Source organism: Rhinatrema bivittatum, chromosome 1, assembly GCF_901001135.1.
Source record: "Rhinatrema bivittatum chromosome 1, aRhiBiv1.1, whole genome shotgun sequence".
Taxonomy (NCBI): Eukaryota; Metazoa; Chordata; class Amphibia; order Gymnophiona; family Rhinatrematidae; genus Rhinatrema; species Rhinatrema bivittatum.
In genome coordinates, this window is record NC_042615.1 from 788,374,055 (window position 1) to 788,394,147 (window position 20,093).

A 20,093-nucleotide genomic window follows, 5' to 3' on the forward strand; every position below is an offset into this window, starting at 1 on the left:
ATGACAAGGCCCTGGCATCAAGATCTGGCCTCTGAGCTGGGCCCTGACTTTGGTGACCCCCAGAGACAGGAGTGGACTTCTGGCCCAAGCCCTGGTGTTGAGTGCAACCCTAGGCCTTTGCATTGGGCCAGAGTCTAGGCCTCAGGGCCACGGCGTTGGAAATACAAATGTCATGCTAAGTGGGGACAGGAAGTATCCCGACTCTGGCAAACATTTTCCTGGCCTGGGCCTTTGCTCGGGACCCAGCTGAGGCCCAGTATCAGGCCCATTGCTTGGCCAAGACTCTGGAATTGAACCTGGGCATAGGACATGGCCCTGGTTTGAGCTTAGACCTATATCTGGTGAGACCCCAGCCTTGGCGCTAGGCCCAGGCTGAGGGGCCAGTTTCATGCTCGTGGGGATGCCGCGGCCCCTGCTTTGGGCCTGAGCCCTAGGCCCAAGGCTGGGGTCTCACCTAGATATAGGCCTCAGCTCAAACCAGGGGCCATGGCTTATGCCCAGGTGCAATTCCAGAGTCTTGAAAACCAGCTAAATTTTGTTGGATTTTTAATCTTTTCAATTGGAAAACCTAATGTTATTTCTTATTTTGTTTCCAATGAATGCACACCCCTATTAATTAAGTCCCTAGCTAATGAGTACTCAGCATTCAATTAAATCATTATAAAAATATAAAAGACTCCATGGAGAAGTTAAGAGTCAAACAGAAAATAGTAGCGGATAGCCAAGACCTGCTGCCTCTGGATAAAAAAAAACTTAAATCCACCCCCTAAGATGGTGGTCTGGCTTTATATGCCAGAGGAACTCACCAAATACTCTCTTCCACATGGGGGAGCTCTAAACCCACACTACAGTTGTTATGTTTCCTCCCAAAACAAAAGTGGTTTATCCTACACCTGTCCTGAGTAAAGATCCAAGGGATTTCTACACAACAAAATGGGGATCACTCTTGCACCTTGAAGACCCCACAGATGGGGTTCAAGGCTCAAAGGGAAGGCCCAGGGGACTGGAAAAGATGGGGAGAGGTCCTGGGAAGGTTTTTTTTGTTTTTACGGTCATGGCGGGGCCTAGACTTTACATTTTTGCTTTGTTTTGTTTTATTTTGGTTATCTTTTATTTAAAAAATTGTTTGACAGAAAATCTACACAGACGCATAAATTGAAGATTTAAGATCTGCTTCAGATTTCCAGAAGTCCAATGCAGACTTTGTCACAAATGCCGTTTTTCCTTTAAGAAAGGTTCACTAAACTGTAAAGATGTGTATATCCTGAAATGATATATTTCCCGGAAGATGGTTTTTACTCTGCTGCGCTAAACTATTTTGGAAATGGGGAATATTTCCTCATAAAGGTATCCTTCAAAATAAGCTTAACCCATTAGAATTCCAGAACTATATAAGATAATGGTAATAATTATTGTGCCATAGGGTTAAGGACTGTAGTGAAGAGTATCATTCTTTTTTTTTTTTTTTAATTAAGATTTATTTATAGAATTTTTATAACTGCAACAATCACATACATTGCAGTACAAGAAATACTAACTTGTTCCCAAGATTTAAAAAGAGGTTTTTTTTTTAAAAAACCCAATAACAAAGATATAATCACAAGATAACCTCAAGTCCCAAATGGAGGTTCAGATAACAATAGTAGAGCAAAATTTGAAATATATATATTATCGGGATTCGTCAACCTACAAACTCATTTACACCCTAAGAATTACTATGCCTAGCCTTATCATCCAAAAATCTCTACAATTCCATGACATCATAGAACAAACACATTTATTACCTTGGAAAACCACCACACACTTGCATGGAAACTTTAAAATGAAAGAAGCCCCTAAGCCCTAAACTCGGGCTTTAAACTGAAGAAAAGATTTCCTCTGAAATTGTGTGTGTTTGCAAAGGTCAGAGAATACATTAACTTTACCTCCACAAAAAGGAAGAGATCCATTCTTAAAGAAAAGCCTCACTGCAAGGTCCCTGGCAATCGAAAGGTCCCCTGGTTGAAACAATTTCTGTCCAAGTTTCTAAGACGTCTACGATGTCTGAGGAAACTAATAAATCCGGCCCATCACCTCTAGCGGAGGAACGCTTCTGAGCAGGAATATTGTACACGGTACACATAGGTGATACATTCTGAGGCAGAATTTTTAAAACCTCCACAAAACATCTCTTAGCCATCTCATAAAGTAATATCATTCCGCTCTTTGGAAAACTCACAGAACGCAAGTTTTTCTATCTAACTGCATTTTCGAGACATTCAGCTCTAAGATGAAGCGATGCATTGACTTTAATCAAGGCACTATTCGCAGGACTAAGATCTGGGTAGAAACAAAGGGACCCTAGGAGAGCTGTGTGGTTATCCAAAACTTGTTTTATGTGAGCATCAAAAGAAAATGTACATAATTGAGTTTCATTCCATATTCCACCTCCAGTGACCAAAGTAGCATTACTGGCTGATGTCAGGATGCCCTGCAATGATAATATTTAATGTAATTTATTTTATTGATTTATAAACCACTTTTCCAGTAAAATTACTTCGCAAAGTGGCATGCAGTCAACAAAAAAAAAGCAGGTTACATTATGTACCTTTTATTGTGTTTTATCCAAACATCTTCAGAGGGTAAAATAAATAAAATTGAAAATTGAAATCAAGCCAAGTTTCCTGCACGAACTATCAAATTAGGACTAGATAAATGAGAGTTGATTGCAAGGAATGAATACCATTTCAAATGCTTCATCTTCCTAACCATGAAGTCAATTTTCAAAAAGCAGAACCGGGTAGATTCGGCTACAAAATAACCGGCTATTTTGTACCTTTTCAGCCAAAATTTGCTTAAATTTAACCAATCAAAATTATTGGCTGATTAGATTTAGTCCTGCTGTTTGCGCAGCTCTGGTTGCCTACCTGAACTTAGCTAGTTAGCATCGAAAATCAGCGCCGTCTGGTGATGTCATAATGCCCCCTTTTTACCCTGCAAAATATGGTTTCCATGTGAATTCTGGTGATTGAATTTAGTCGTTTGGTTTAAAAGCAGCGGTTTAACCAGTTCACTCCCTAAGCTAGCTGGTTAAAGTTTTTAAAAATTGATTGCTGTGTTTTGAAGGTATGCCTGCATCACCTACATACGTTGTACAGAGTTGCAGTTTGCAGGGAGTATGACAGTAAACCAGAGTGTGATTTTGTGGTTCATATTTCCAGCTATCAAGTCATAGAGATCGCACATAGGCTCTTCACTTGCCTAAGACAAGGCAAAGCTTCTCACCCCATATCCCTGCTGTGTGAACCCTATGTTTTTATTCCTCACAGCACATACATACAAGATATCTGTGTTCACTGGAGACATCTACGGAGCCGGAACTGATGCAAATGTTTTCCTCACCATATACGGAGACTTGGGTGACACAGGAGAGAGAAAACTCAGCAAATCAGAATCAAATTCCAACAAGTTTGAACGGGCGCAGGTACTAGTAGCCACATGCATCATTGTGAATTATACTTCTTAACTAAACTTCATGCTAAAATGTTTTCTTTTTATCCTGGAGATGCTAAGAGGACCATATTCAGTGCCATTGGTCAGGCTGAGTTCAGACTTAGCTGGACAAATGGCAGGATTTTAAAATCTTGCTACAGTGACTGGCCCCAAGTTAGCCGAATAACTTTATCTGGTTAAAAAGTTATCTGGCTAGTTCAGGGACGGGTGGGGCAGGGACAAAGCAGGACAGAGCCAATTCTCCAGCTAATATAGCCAGAAAAATGCAGATTTTTAGCATTAGGCCTAGATTTATCAAAATGTGATAAGTATTGCACGTGATAGCAAAAGGGGGGGGGGAGTTATGCTAATTACTTATGTGAAGAGCTAAGTTAGCACAAATTGTGATAACCTTTCCTGCATTCAACCGCCATTGCGGGGAGAGGGAGAGAGAGAGAGAGAGAGACTAACAATGATGCCTGCTCCCTAGATAGGTATTTGTATCCCTATGGAAGGCCCCCCTAGTAACTCGAGGTGAGGTTTAGGTATTAGTGTAGGGGGTTAGGGGCTACTTTGACATTCAATGTGAGACGTACGAACAGAACAGTGGTCTCTTGTGAAGATTTAATGGCCTTCGGAGTGAGGAAACTCACCCAAAGATGAGATGTGGCCAATGTTCTCTCAACCTAGCTTGATGGACTCTCTACTTGGGTAACTCCGAAGGCCATCAAATCTTCACAAGAGACCACTGTTCTGTTCGTACGTCTCAAGTTGAATGTCAAAGTGGCCCCTAACCCCCTATACTAATACCTAAACCTCACTTCGATTACTAGGTGGGCCTACCATAGGGATACAAATACCTATCTAGGGAAAAGACATTATTTATTTATTTTATTTATTTGTTGATTTTTATATACCGACATACGTCGGAACATCATGCCGGTTTACATTGTAACAAATTAACAAGAGAGTGAAATACAATAAACAGGGAAGGGGAAGGGGGAGCAGCAATGAAGGAGGAGAGAGGACAGCAGTAGGAAGGATAGAGAAAGAGAGATTTTATAGGAACATTAGAAATATAAATTAACAATAAGCAATATATGTACAGGTGGATATTTGAAAAAAAAAATAATAACAATAGACATTATATGTACAGGTGGGCTGGTAGCTACCAGACCATTGATGTCAGTGAAAGGGATAGAAGGGGGGTTGGAAGGGAGGGACAGGGAAGAATAAGCTAAGGGTGGAGGAGGGGAACTAATAACAGGTTAGTGTCTTTCGCTCTCTCTCTCTTTCTCATCTACTAAAATAGGCCTTTCAGTAGACAATGCAATAGAACCTTAACACTAATAAAAAAGGTGTAGTTAAAATCAACATCCAGGGGTAGGTTTTTAAAAACAGCGCGTTCGCGTACTTTTGTTCACGCTCCAGGCGCAAACAAAGGTACGCTGGATTTTAGTAGATACGCGCGTAGCCGCGCGTATCTGCTAAAATCCAGGATCGGCGCGTGCAAGGCTGCTGATTTTGGGCAGCCGGCGTGCACCGAGCCGCGCAGCCTGCCTCCGTTCCCTCCGAGGCCGCTCCGAAATCGGAGCGGCCTCGGAGGGAACTCTCTTTCGCCCTCCCCTCACCTTCCCCTCCCTTCCTCTACCTAACCCACCCCCCCGGCCCTATCTAAACCCCCCCCTACCTTTGTCCGGGGATTTACGCCTCCCGGAGGGAGAAGTAAATCCCTGCGCGCCAGCGGGCCGCTGGAGCGCCGAGACGCAACCCGGGGGTGGTTCCGGAGGGCACGGCCACGCCCCCGGACCACCCCGGGCCGAAACCACGCCCCAGACCCGCCCCCGAAACGCCATGTCCCGCCCCCAAAACGCCGCGTTGGTCGGCCCCGCCCCGACACGCCCCCGACAAAAAACCCCGGGACTTACGCGAGTCCCGGGGCTCTGCGCGCGCCGGCAGGCCTATGGAAAATAGGCGCGCCGGCGCGCAAGGCCCTGCTCGCGTAAATGCGGGCGGATTTACGCGAGCAGGGCTTTTAAAATCCGCCCCTAAGTCTATACAATAGCACTTTGCAGACTGGCTAACCCAGCCTTCCCCTAACTCCTCCTCTTTTTCAAATTTGTATCGCACCATTCGATATGGTGCTGTTACAGATGTGTTTGCATGCGTTAATGGGGCTTTTCGCATGCGATAAGCCCTTAACGCATGTGAAAACGCCTTACCGCATTTTGATAAATGACTTCCTTAGCTGGCTAACTTACCTCCTCATTTATCAAAATGCTTTAAGGCGTTTTCGCATGCGAAAAGCACAGTTAATGGATGCGATAAGCCCTTAACGCATGCGATAGCACCATATCGTATAGTGCGATGGAAATCCGAAAAAGAGGAGGAGTGGGCTGGGTTTGTGAAGCCTATTGCATGGCTTTAACACTGATTTTAGCTACAACTTTTTCAGGAGTGTTACGCTGTACCTTGTGTTATGGCTGTATCACCTGTTGTGTACCAAGTGGGCCTCCCATAGAGATATAAATACCTATCAAGTGTGAGAGCATCATGGCTAGGTTCTCTCTCTCTCTCTCTCTCTCTCTCTCTCTCTCTCTCTCTCTCTCTCTCTCCCAGTGGTTGTATGTAAAAAAATACCACATTCTGGCACTTATCTCAAAGTTATCATAACTTAGCTCTTCACGTAGGTATTATTGCAATAAACTGCCTATTACCATAAAACATGCCCCTTTTTCTATCACAGGTGATATTTAGTGCATTTTGATAAATCCAGGCCTTAGCCAGATAACTTTAGGACTGCTGAAGAACATTTATTTAGGGAGCCTGTTAAGAGCTGGTTATTTTCTCAGACATTTATGGATATGCAGTAGCCCCCCTGTGATTGATAATGTACCATACTTTTGTGAATTTAATGATGATGCTTTTTGTGCTACATGTCTTATCCAGCTGTAATTTAGATGGATAAGTGGCCCATATGTAAAAAGTTGCCATTTAGATGGATAACTTGTTGAATTTTTACATCTTAGCATAGCAGGCCCTTAATTTTTAAAAATCTGCTATCAGCAAACAATTCTATGTGGCTACTGAATTAATTGAACAGGTGGTCCTGCAAATCTGGAATCATTTACTGTATAGCAACAGATATTAATGGCAAACCTCACTATGAACCTCTTTATTCTGTAGGTAGATAGGTTCACTATAGAAGCCGTGGACCTCGGCACCGTCTTCAGAATCAGAATTCGGCATGATAACACCATGATTAATGCTGACTGGTACCTAGAAAAAGTGGAAATCCTGAATGAGGACACAGAAGAGACCTACCTGTTCCTGTGTGAGCGCTGGCTTTCCAAAAAAAAGGAAGACAAGAGGATTGAACGCATACTCTATGTGCAGGTACTAGACAAATGGATGGTCTGCAAAAATGTTCTCTTCTTCTTCCCCTTTCACAATGGAGTAGAAATGAGTTGGCTTTTTAAGGTGAAAAATGTTACCATATTCACATAGGTGTAGATTTTACAAATTTGTGCACATGTGTACTTTTGTTCGCGTACCAGGCGCAAACAAGAGTACACGGGATTTTAATAGATACGTGCATAGCTGCGCGTATCTGTTAAAATCCGGGATCAGCGCGAGCAAGGCTGTGCAAAATCGGCATCCTGCCCACACCGAGCCGCACAGCCTGCCTCGGAGGGAACATTCTTTCCACCCCACCCCCCCACCCCCGCACCTTCCCCTACCTAACCCACCCCCCCAGCCCTACCTAAACCCCCTACCGTTGTTGCACAAGTTATGCCTACCTGAGGCAGGCGTAACTTGCGCGCACCGGGCCGGCCACCGGCATCCAATTCCCAGGCCCGGGAGCCATTTCGGAAGCCTCGGCCATGCCCCAGAAATGCCCCCGGGCCAGAACTACGCCCGCGGCCCCGCTCCAAATGACGCACCACCGCGCCACCCCCCCCCCCCCAGGAAAGCCACGGGACTTACCCGCGTCCCGGGGCTTGCACGCGCCGCCGAGCCTACTCAACATAGGCTCGGCACGCGCAGGGGAAACTTCGGGCAGGTTTTCGGGGGACTACGCGCGTACCTTACGTGCATACCCCTTTGAAAATCTGGCCCACATTGTGAAAACCTGGCAACTATGGTAAATACTCAGATGAAACCTGCACATGAAATACATCTGTGAATTTCTGCAGGGGATGAATGAATTAATCATCTATGATGAGCAGGGAACATTTCCAATTTTCCAGCACTGAGTCATGCTAGAATATACTAAAAATTGTATATCATACTTTAATTTAGCAAAGACTAGCAAATGTAACCCCGATATTTAAAAAGGGCTCCAGGGGCGATCCGGGAAACTACAGACTGGTTAGCCTGGCTTCAGTGCCAGGAAAAGTAGTGGAAAGTGTTCTAAGCATCAAAATCACAGAACATATAGAAAGACATGGTTTAATGGAACAAAGTCAGCATGGCTTTACCCAGGGCAAGTCTTGCCTCACAAATCTGCTTCATTTTTTTGAAGGAGTTAATAAACATGTGGATAAAGGTGAACCAGTAGATTTAGTGTACTTGGATTTTCAGAAGGCATTTGACAAAGTTCCTCATGGGAGGCTTCTAGGAAAAGCAAAAAGTCATGGTATAAGTGGCAATGTCCTTTCATGGATTACAAACTGGCTAAAAGATAGGAAACAGAGAGTAGGATTAAATGGACAATTTTTTTCTCAGTGGAAGGGAGTGGGCAGTGGAGTGCCTCAGGGATCTGTATTGGGACCCTTACTTTTCAATATATTTATAAATGATCTGGAAAGAAATACGACGAGTGAGATAATCAAATTTGCAGATGACACAAAATTGTTCAGAGTAGTTAAATCACAAGCAAATTTTGATAAATTGCAGGAAGACCTTGTGAGACTTGTCTAGTATATGATTTACATTAAAGAATAATAAGGAAAAGTAGAATCAGAGTTGTTCTTTTAAACAGACTGGAAAATTGGGCATCAAAATGGCATACAAAATTTAATGTGGATAACTGCAAGGTGATGCATATAGGGAAAAATAACCCATGCTATAGTTACAAAATGTTAGGCTCCATATTACGTGCTACAACCCAAGAAAGAGATCTAGGCGTCATAGTGGATAACACATTGAAATCGTCGGTTCAGTGTGCTGCGGCAGTCAAAAAAGCAAACAGAATGTTGGGAATTATTAGGAAGGGAATGGTGAATAAAATTGAAAATGTCATAATGCCTCTGTATTGCTCCATGGTGAGACCGCACCTTGAATACTGTGTACAATTCTGGTTGCCGCATCTCAAAAAAGATATAATTGGGATGGAGAAAGTACAGAAAAGGTGACCAAAATGATAAGGGGAATGGAACAGCTCCCCTATGAGGAAAGACTAAAGAGGTTAGGACTTTTCAGCTTGGAGAAGAGACGGCTGAGGGGGGATATGATAGAGGTGTTTAAAATCATGAGGGGTCTAGCACGGGTAGATGTGAATTGGTTATTTAATCTTTCGGATAATAGAAAGACTAGGGGGCATTCCATGAAGTTAGCATGTGGTACATTTAAAACTAATCGGAGAAAGTTCTTTTTCACTCAACGGACAATTAAACTCTGGAATTTGTTGCCAGAGAATGTGGTTAGTTCAGTTAGTATAGCTGTGTTTAAAATAGGATTGGATAAGTTCCTGGAGAAGTCCATTACCTGCTATTAATTAAGTTGACTTAGAAAATAGCCACTGCTATTACTAGCAACAGTAACATGAAATAAACTTAGTTTTTGGGTTCTTGCCAGGTTCTTATGGCCTGGATTGGCCACTGTTGGAAACAGGATGCTGGGCTTGATTGACCCTTGGTCTGATCCAGTATGGCATGTTCTTATGTTCTTAACGTATGAACAGTGCAGCAGATCCATTTATCTTGATGTGAGATAGGTTTACAGTTGTAAATGTGAATTGGTAATTTACTTTTTCAAATAATACAAGAACTAGGGAAACTCCATGAAGTTAGTAAATAGCACATTTTAAACAAATTGCAGAAAATTATTTTTCACTCAACGCACAATTAAGCTCTGGAATTTATTGCTGGAGGATGTGGTAGAGGCAGCTAGAGTAACTGAATTTAAAAAAGGATTGGACTAGTTCTTGGAGAAAACCATTAGACTTAGAGAAATCCACTACTTATTCCTGGACATTAGCAACATGAGATCTATCTACTGTTTGGGATCCTGCCAGGTACCTGTGACCTGGTTTGGCTACTGCTGGAAATAAGATACTGAGCGTGATGGACCCTCGTTCTTACCCAGCATGGCAAATCTTATGTTCTTATGTTATGCTTTACTATAGGAATGGTGTTAGCTGGGTAATGTGCTGTCTTTGTTTTATTTCATACATATTGCTTAGCACTGAGACCAAAACGTTCCACTTTGGTCTCAACAGATCACAAAACCTTCTCCCAAATGTGTGCCATGTCCCCTAAGTGTTTCTTTGCAAATGCTACGTGGCAGATCCTATGGCTTTTCTCCAAGCACTACTTGTGCTTGGAGCCTTGAGTTCTCAGAATGGGGTGGTTTGTAAGTATAAGAAACAAAACAAGCCCTCTCCTGCAGCTCCAGGCACATTGAACACAAGTCCTGCACCTCCTGAGAAGAAAGTGCACAGAAACATCAGGCCCCTTGAGTTTTATTCACTCCACTAAACCATAGACATCTCCTTTCAGTTGACATGGCTATCTACCTTATAAATGGCCTGTGACCGACGGCCCGCAAATGCGCAGTAGAGCGCAGCTCTACTGCGCATGTGCGGGCAAGGATGTCGATCAGAAAAAAAAATGGCGGTGGGGCCGCAGGAGCGGGAGGAGAAGCAGCGGCGCCGCGCGCAGCGCGCGGTGCCGCTGCTTCTCCTCCCCAGATCTGCCGGCAGATCTCGGGGGGGGGGTGTCACTCCCGCGCCCCCCCCACCGAGATCTGCCGGCAGATCTCGGGGGGGGGGGGGGGGGGGTGTCACTCCCCGCGCCCCCCCCACCGAGATCTGCCGGCAGATCTCGGGGGGGTCACTGCCGCGCGCGCGGGAGTGACCCCCCCCCCGAGATCTGCCGGCAGGAGCGGGAGGAGTTAATGGAGCCGGGTGATGAGGGTTGCGGGAAGTCGCGCTTACGGCGCCGGGAGGAAATGGAGGTGGGTGAAGGGAGGGAGGGAGGGAGAGGGGGACTGAGTGAGTGGGAGGGAGGGAGGGAGAGGGGGACTGAGTGAGTGGGAGGGAGAGGGGGGACTGAGTGGGAGGGAGTGAGGGAGAGGGGGGACTGAGTGAGAGGAGAGGGAGGGTGGAGAGGAGTGGGTGGGGGAAGGGGGTGGTGAAGAGTGAGGGGAGAGAGAATGAGGGGGAGGTGAGAGACAGAGGGATGTAGCCCGTTTTAACGGGCTTTACGGCTTGTGTGTCTATAAAGATACACATCTCAGGGGAGATATTAAAAAATCTTTTAGATGAATATCACATATATCCATCAAAATTTGCCAGCTAACTTTAGACCTGCAGGTCTAAAGTTATCCGGCCATGTGTGGCTGGATAACTTGCTACTTATCCGGATATCTTTAAAAGATATCCAGTTAAGTAGCGCTGGGAAAGTTAGAAAAGAAATTGGAGTACAGGGCCCTGTGGCCTGATTTCCTCCCACCCTCATCATCAATTTTCACTGAGGCCATAGCGGCCTTGCATTTCTCACCCCACATCACCTCCTGTATTGATAAAATTAACTTTTGCCTGTTGCCAGACCCTCCCACCCCCACCATCTTCATAAAGTGGCTGTCGCACCTTCACCCCCCTCGGACCCTCCCCCCCCCCCCCCCCCCGAATTCTTAAAAGCCCTACTGGGAGAGGGGTCCAAACTTACCCTTCTAGCATTGGAAGCATAAACTGAGTGTAGTTTGACAGAGGCTGCACTGGACGTCACCGGGTGCGGGTAAGTTTGGACCCCGCTTTCAGTAGGCCTTTTAAGGGTTTGGGGGGATGGAGGAGGGACTGAGCAGGATGGAGTGTGTTGGCCACTTTATGAAGATGGTGGAGGAGTTGGGAGGGCCTGGCAGCATCGTTACAAATCAAGCAGTGGGGGAAGGTCCACTGTGAGCAAAGGTTAATTTTATCAAATAGAAGGTGATGTGGGGTAGGGAATGCAAGGCCGCTATGGCCTCCGTGAAAGTTGATGATGGGGATAGAAGGAAATCGGGCCACAAGGCCTTGTATTTCAATTTTTCTCTAACTTTCCCAGCGCTACTTATCTTTTAAAGACATCCAGATAAGTTGCAAGTTATCCGGCCACACAAGGCCGGCTGGCTCAGTCTCTTCCAGCCTCCCAAGCCTGACTTGGGGGTCTTATGTCACTTCTGTCATTGCCAAACCAGCAACATGGCTCTACTCTGGGCCTCCCCCATGGAGATCCAGCATTGTCCTGTACTGACCATGCGCCTAGAGAAAAAAAACATTTATTAAAAAAATCAGATGGCCACTACTGCAGCCATGGAGGTTGCCCAGGAACCAGGCCCCTTAAAGGGGACATATCTACCCATAGTCACCATCATAAGTACATTTTTTAACCTCTGGTTCAAAAATCATACAGCATGTAAAAGAGAAAACTCTCCATCTTTTGTGCTATATAATTATTATTATTATTATTTCTGGCAAATAGCCTATGAGTAACAGGTAACGCTATGAGTATTGTACTAACCTTGATTTTCTTTCTGTTCTTCTTGACTAGGGATATGAAGGAGAACGAATAAGCCAGGATAGCCCAGCCAAAGGTCTAATGGGCTCCTCTGTCAGTCTTAGGAATCAGGATAACAATGCAAATGTGAAGAAAGACAAAGACAATCAGGATGATGATACAGAAGATGAAAAAAGTAAGACAACAATCACTTTGACTGCAGCCTTTGTCATTTGTTGATCTGGTGCTGTGTCATTTCTATGCTCTTGCTTTAGGTAGGCTCTCTGTAGATAAGTGATGGGAATGTTGGCGATAAGGACCTTTACCAAGGGTGAAACTTGCAGGGAGGAGCCCTGGAGGTCCCCACCATCAGCAGGCAGAGTCCGACGAGGCAGAGACCCAGCTGGAGCTTCGCCTTTACCAGCCCATGCTACTTTCCGGTTGAGCCTTTGAATGCCTGGGCTCACATGTCTTAGGTAGAGTCCTCTGCTGATGATATGAAGGTCTGAGAGACAGGTATTAGTCAGTGGCCAGCAGCGTTCAGGAAAGTATGAGAAGCAGGCAATGGTCAGTGGCAGGCATCGTTCAGGAAGGACCCCAAAAAGCAGGCAGAAGTAGTACTGGTTATCTGTCCAAAGGGCAAAGCGGGACAGATAGGTAGGGCAGGAAGGCGAGAAGTAAGACAGGTGGGCAGACGAGGAGGTGAAGAACTGAAGATCTGACCACAAGAACTGAAGAAAGAAGACAGGATGCAGAGAACTGAAGACTAGGACCAAAACCACAGGAACCGAAGACAAAGACAGGAACTGGAACCTAAGACACTGAAGCAACTCAGACTATGAAGTTGTAGAGAGACCTGTTGCTGAGGCACTGATGGAGTGTCAGTGATGGCCTTTTATAGGCCTGTGTCTATGATGTCATCAGGAGGTGCCTTGAGCCTTTTCCTGCCACAGGTCCTTTAAATGCAACGATGTTGGGTGCACACCCCTTAGGAAGAACAGGGCCAGATGGCATCGGCGGCATCCTGCCGCATGGTGTGTTGGCAGCATCTCACCGGTTAGGAGATTGGTAGCATACCACAAAGGAACAGGGAAGGAGGCAGGTAAGTCGGCATGGCTGGGGAGGTGAGAGTGGTGGTTCATGGAATGCCCCTCTCTCTTAAGCCCCTTCCCTGAGGTTCGGAATTTCATGGGCTGATGTAGTTGGAACTCTTTCAACAGGTTGTGGTCCAGAATGTTGAAGGCCTGCTCCCAAGAGTTTTCCTCTGGGCTGTAACCCTTCCACAAGATGAGATATTCAGTTTTCTTGCCCTAGCATCGAGAGTCTAGGATCTCCTTGAATTTGTAAACTGTGTCTCCATCAATCATTATGTCTTGAGGTTCAGGTAATATCCTAGAGGGTTATAAGAGTACCAGGGGTTTTAGTAATGAGACATGGAAGACATTAAGTATTTTGAGCACTGGTAGCAACTTCAACCAGTACGTGATAGGCCCTAGTTGTTGTAGTACTGAAAAAGGTCCAATGTAGTGTGGGTTCAGGCACATGGAAGGCATTTGTAGGCATAGATGAAATGTGCTGAGCCATACTTTCTCTCCAACTTTAAATTGAGGAGCTGGTCTTCTGCGGGTGTCTGCCATTCTCTTGGCCCTTTCAGCAGCCTTTTGGATTAAAAGATTGGTCCATGCCCATAGTTCTTGCAATTTCTAGGCTGCCAGCTGGGCCACTGGTGAGGTACTGTCTCCAGCAGTGGCAGAGGGGGCAACGGCTGTTTCCCATAGACCAGTAAGAAGGGCAAGGATTTGATGGCTGCATTGACATGGGTATTGTCAGAAAATTTGGCCCATGGCAAGAGAGCAGCCCAGTTATCTTGACTTTGATGTATGAACATAGAAAGGTCATGATTGTCTGGTTGGTAAGCTCAGCTTGTCGGTTTCTTTGTGGATGGTATGTGGTTTTAATATCTAGTGTGATGTCAAGTTTAAGAACATAAGAACATGCCATACTCGGTCAGACCAAGGGTCCATCAAGCCCAGCATCCTGTTTCCAACAGTGGCCAATCCAGGCCATAAGAACCTGGCATGTACCCAAAAACTAAGTCTATTTCATGTTACCGTTGCTAGTAATAGCATTAGCAGTGGCTATTTTCTAAGTCAACTTAATAGCAGGTAATGGACTTCTCCTCCAAGAACTTATCCAATCCGTTTTTAAACACAGCTATACTAATTGAACTAACCACGTCCTCTGGCAACAAATTCCAGAGTTTAATTGTGCGTTGAGTGAAGAAGTACTTTCTCAGATTAGTTTTAAATGTGCCACATGCTAACTTCATGGAGTGCCCCCTAGTCCTTCTATTATCCGAAAGACTAAATAACCAATTCACATCTATCCGTTCTAGACCTCTCATGATTTTAAACACCTCTATCATATCCCCCCTCAACCATCTCTTCTCCAAGCTGAAAAGTCCTAACCTCTTTAGTCTTTCCTCATAGGGGAGCTGTTCCATTCCCCTTATCATTTTGGTTGCCCTTCTCTGTACCTTCTCCATCGCAATTATATCTTTTTTGAGATGTGGTGACCAGAATTGTACATAGTATTCAAGGTGGGGTCTCACCATGGAATGATACAGAGGCATTATGACATTTTCCGTTTTATTTACCATTTCCTTCCTAATAAGTTTTTCAGTAAACTGTATTCTTCTGTCTGATAATATGTACTTGGGTAGACCATGCAGATGGAAGTCATGAAGAGTGAAGAGGCGAGCCAACTGAGATGCAGATGGGAGGCCCAGTAGTGGAACAAAGTGGGCCATTTTAGAGAAATGATCTATGATTACCCAGATGACAGTAGTGCCATCTGAGAGGGGGAAGTCCACGATAAAATCCATGGACAAGTGGGTCCAGGGTTCTCTGGGGACTGGCAACTGCCCTTAACAGGCTCCCATGGTCGGCCATGCAGTGGTTTCTGCTGTGCACAGGATGGACACAGTCAATGTAAGCTTTGACATCTTGCTTCATTTGAAGCCACCAGTAGTACCACTGAAGCAATTCATGGGTGCATGCCCATCCAGGGTGACATGAAACATGGGAGTTATGGGCCCATTTCAACATTTTTTCATGCAGACAGGAAGATACGACCATCTTCCCTGGAGGGACGGTCATGGAGGTAGCCAGAAATAGCTTAGCAGGGTTGATGATGTGCCTGAGAGGCTCTGGGGTGTCCTTCATCTGAAAGGAGTGTGAGAGAGATCTGCCCATTGGTTCTTAAGCACAGAGTAATACCATAGTTCAGAGTCAAACTGGGCAAAGAACAAGGACCAGCGAGACTGTCTTGCATTTAGCTGCTGAGCTTGGTGAAGATGTTCGAGGTTTTTCTGATCTGTATATATTGTGATATGGTGTTGAGATGTCTTGAGTAGATGACACCACTCTTCAATAGCCAATTTCACGGCCAGGAGTTCTTGATTATTGATACCATAGTTATGCTCTGCAGTTGAGAACTTCCTTGAAAAGAAAGAGCAAGGATGAAGTACTCCTTTCAGAGAATGTTGACTTGAAACTGTCCCGATGCCCAGTATTGAGGCCACGTAGGGTCTAGATGTCACAGACAGGGCCCTTCCAAAAAGTGTTTTTCAGATTGTGGAATGCCTCTAAGGCTTCGGGGGAGGGGGTGGGGTGGGGCCAATCCTTGATTGCTTTCACCTTCTTAGGTCCATATGGAATTCATCACTTGAGACAATGTATCCCAGGAAGGGAAATTCTTCACACATGAAAATCCATTTTTCCAGCATGTCAAACAAATTGCTCTCTCGCAGGTGTTGCAGGACTGTGTGTACATTGCAGCAGTGGGTACGGAGGTCATGAGAGAGAAAATACATGTCGTCTAAGTACATGACTGCACAAGTATAAAGTAGGTTGCAAAGAATGTCATTGACATTTTTTGGAAAACTGCTGGTGCATTACACAAGCCAATTGGAATGACTAGATACTTATAGTGTCCATCTCAACTTCAAAAGCTGTTTTCCATTCATCACCTGCCATGATTCATACAAGATTATATGCCCCTCTGAGATCTAGTTTGGTAAAACCTTTTTGATCTTTGGAGGCGATCAAAGAGCTCTAATATCAATGGTAAGTGGTAATGGTCTTTTTTGTGACTGCATTCAGGCCCTGATTATCAATGCAGGACTTGAGAGAGCCATCCTTTTTTGCTACGAAGAAAAGCCCGGCTTCAGCTGGGGAGGAGAAAAGGTGAATTGAGCCATGCTCCAGGTTTTCCTTGATATATTTGGTCATGGCTTGAGTCTTGGGGAAAGACAATGGGTAAAACTCTTCTTCACGATGGTGTGGTATCTGGGAGAAATGTTATGCCACAACTGTATGACCGGTGGGGTGGCAATATCTCAGCATGTTGTTTAGAAAAGATATCTGCGAAGTCTGCGTAGTGCGGGGGAAGTCTCTGGAGAACTGTTGTCAAGGTCAGGTGGTGAGGAGGGTCTCACAGGCTCCAGGCAGATGTTCATACATTCTTGGCCCCAGCTGGAGAGCTGTAGCGTAGCCCAGTTGAATTGTGGATAATGTTCTTGTAGCCAGGGTAACCCAGCACGAAGGGGTGAATAGTCTTGAGGATCACATGAAAAGAGATTCTTTCCCAGTGGAGGAGACCTGTATGCAATGTCATTGGTCTGGTATTTAAGGTGATCTGGCTGGGAAGAGAGTCTCCATGGAACGAAGAGATTATCAAGGGAGAGTCTCTTTGGATGGTGGGGATGAGGAGCTGGTCTACGAGTTCCTTCATAATGAAGTTCCTGCCAGAACCTGAGCCACAAATGTGGAGAAGCTGATGGCATCCAATTCTATGGTCACAGGCAGCAGTAAATGGAGAGCTGGAATAGTAAGGCCTAAGGTCAACTTCCCACCACACCCTAAGTGTAGGAATTTCCTACTTTCAGCAGACATTGGGCCACGAGGTGTCTCTGGGCAACACAATATAAGCATAACCCCTGTTGTCTTCGACGGAACCTCTCTTCGGGGGCGAGAAGGCTGAGGCCCATCTGCATGGGTTCCTCGGATGAGGTAGAGGAGGCTGGAGCTAGTGGGGAGAATGACTGTTGGAATCGGAGTGTCAGAGGAATGTTTCTATACAGGGGTAGACTTCCCAAGCCCTCTACTGAAGTCGACGGTCAATTTTTCTAGTTAATTTGATGAGTCCTTCCAACGAGACAGGGAGGTCTCGAGTGGCAAGCTCATCTTTAATTTTAGAGGAAACACCCTCGAGGAATATAGTAATCAGACAGTAATTTTGCCAATTGAGTTCTGTTGCCAAGATTCTAAATTCAATGGCATATTTGGTCAAGGTTCTAGTGCCTTGGCGAAGGTAGAATAGATCTGTGCCCACTGTAGCCATTTGATCAGGTTCCTCAAAGACCATCTTCAACTGATCTGTGAATTGTGACAAGTTGTGAACAGAAGGTCTGTGCATTCCCAGAAAGGAGATACCCACGTTAAGGCCTTCCCGTCCAAAAACAAGAAAATGTATTTGGTCTTTATTAGGTTATCTGGGAACAATGGTGCCTGCAAGGTGAAGTGCATGTTGAACTGGTTTAGCAAGCCACAGCATTTATTGGGATCCTTGGTGTACCAGGGTGGGGCTGGCAATTGTGGTATGGCCCAGCTACAGGAGGTGGGCAGTAGCAACACCGACGCCGGAGGCAATGGAGCCAAAGGAGTAAGAGTGTCCAACCACGTACACAGCTGATCCATAGAAGCTTCCAGGATCTCGAGGATTTTCTGCTGCTCTTGCAGCTTATGAACAAGGCCAGGATGGCCTGCAGAGACATCAAGTCTGCCAGGTCTCATGGTCTTAACAATCTTTTGGAGATGAGGACCCTTGGACAGAGGTAGAGTTGGCACAACCTGGGGGGGAGGAGCCCTGCAGATCCCCCATGTCAGCAGGTGGAGTCAGATGTTCCAGCCATGTTCCCCTTGGGTTGAGCCTTTGGATGCTGGGGCACGCAGGTCTTAGAGATGGGGGCCTCTGCTGATGATAGGGAGGACCAAGAGAAAGGCAATGGTCAGTGGCAGACAGAATTCATAAAAGTCAGAGAAGCAGGCAATGGTCAGTGGCAGCCGGCGTTCAGGAAGGTCCGAGAAGTAGGCAGCTGTCAGTACTTGTTATCTGTCCAAAGGGCAAGGTGGGATGGATAGGCAGGGCAGGAAGGCATGGAGTGAGGCAGGCAGGCAAATGAGGAGATAAAGAACTGAAGAACTGACCACAAGGATTTAAAAACGAAAACAGGAGCCACAGAACTGAAGACTAGGACCAGGACCACAGGAACTGAAGATGAAGACAAGAACTGGAACCAAGACACTGAAGCAACTCATGCTACGAAGTCATAGAGAGATCTGTTGCTGAGGCGCTGGTGGAGTGTCAGTGTGAACCTTGTATGGGTCTGTGCCTATGATGTCATTAGGAGGTGCCTTGAACCTTTTCCTACCGCAAGTCCTTTAAATGCGGCATTGTCACCTGTTGCATGAAGTGTCGGCGGCCTCTCGCTGGTTAGGAGTATGACAGCCTGCCATGAAGAAACCAGGCATGCCGTGTCGGGAGGCAGGGAAGCCAGCGCGGCCGGGGAGGTGAGAGTAGTGATTTGTGTTCCTTGGACTGCTGAGTATAACACGTAATTCATAACCCATCCATTTTAAGTACTGTAAAAAGTTTTTGGAACCCCATTATTTTGTATTTTGGTTTTGCTATATTGTATCACTTTGTTAATTTTTTATTGTTATATCAGTTTACTATATTGTATTACCTTTTTAATTTTTACTGTACACCTTTTTCATGTGATTGCGAAAATAAATTACCATTACTATTAAGATCAGGGAAGTAAAATTATTTGAGGTGTATTCACATTTTTATTTTATTGTATTTATTTATTTGATTTTTTTGTATTCTGTTATTTCAGGCATTTCAAAGCGGATTACATTCAAGTCTATCATTCCTCCAGTCATTGTTCTATCTTTTAAGCAAAGCAAAGTTTCTATCTGTCAGCAAGACTTCACTAGTATGTAACTTCAAGAATCTTCTAGAGAGAAGGGACATTCAGGAAATGTTAGTGTTTGGGATGAATGAAAGGAGAGTCCATCCCTCTATGGGTGGTCCATACTAATATCAAAGGTGAATCCAATGATCATTGAGGAGTCTTAGTTGTGGTTTGGAGGTCTGAGAGCCATGTAGTGTCAGGAGCTTGGGAGAGGTAGCCAACAGGGTTTATGCTCGGCCTCAGACTCTGAAGTTCCATAGGAGAGAGGCTCCTGTCTTGCGAGTGGTCACTGGCAGTTGTGGAAGATTCTTCCCTAGTACCAAGAGAATAAGAATTGTTCTAGAACTGCCTGCAGCTAGTGATTGCTGGTGGGAAATAAAAAGGAGGATTTTCACTTCCTGAGGAAAAAAGGGGATTTTTGGAAGCACTGGGAAGACCCTCCTGGTATCCAGCACTCAAATAACTTGAGAAGACTGAGGGTGGTGAATTTTTCTGCAGTTTTCTCTTTTGTTTTGTCCTGAACTGTTTTGCTGCATTCATTTGTCCTATTGAAACGCATCTGTGCTTTATGTTTAAATCTGTTTATTGAAGCATGAACAAGATAACAAACATGAGTCAGGGTGAGAGGGTTTTGCATCACCCTAACACTAATACAGAATAATACATTCCTGATTACCCCAAGATCCCCGTCTAGCCCTAATCCCCCCCCCCTCGCCCTCTATACTCAAGACGGGTGACACTTAGGTCATAAATTTATCAAACACCACCTAGCTACTACTGAAAGGTGATATCGTTCAAGATTAAACTTTGTGCTCAGGATGAATCTGTACGTTCAGCATACTTTTCAATGAGGCATGATTGAAACATAACATTCCTCAAATGTT

At 45.1% G+C, this 20,093-nt stretch overlaps 1 protein-coding gene across 1 annotated transcript in view; it reads left to right on the forward strand.

Annotated features, from left to right (window-relative positions):
* Window positions 1-20,093, forward strand: part of LOXHD1 (lipoxygenase homology domains 1) — a 557,082-nt gene that overhangs the window by 416,801 nt on the left and 120,188 nt on the right. Inside the window, exons 35-37 of the mRNA XM_029580624.1 lie at window positions 3,309-3,463; window positions 6,658-6,867; window positions 12,225-12,366. Coding sequence (XP_029436484.1) covers window positions 3,309-3,463; window positions 6,658-6,867; window positions 12,225-12,366 — 507 coding nt within the window. The remainder of the gene's footprint in view (window positions 1-3,308; window positions 3,464-6,657; window positions 6,868-12,224; window positions 12,367-20,093) is intronic.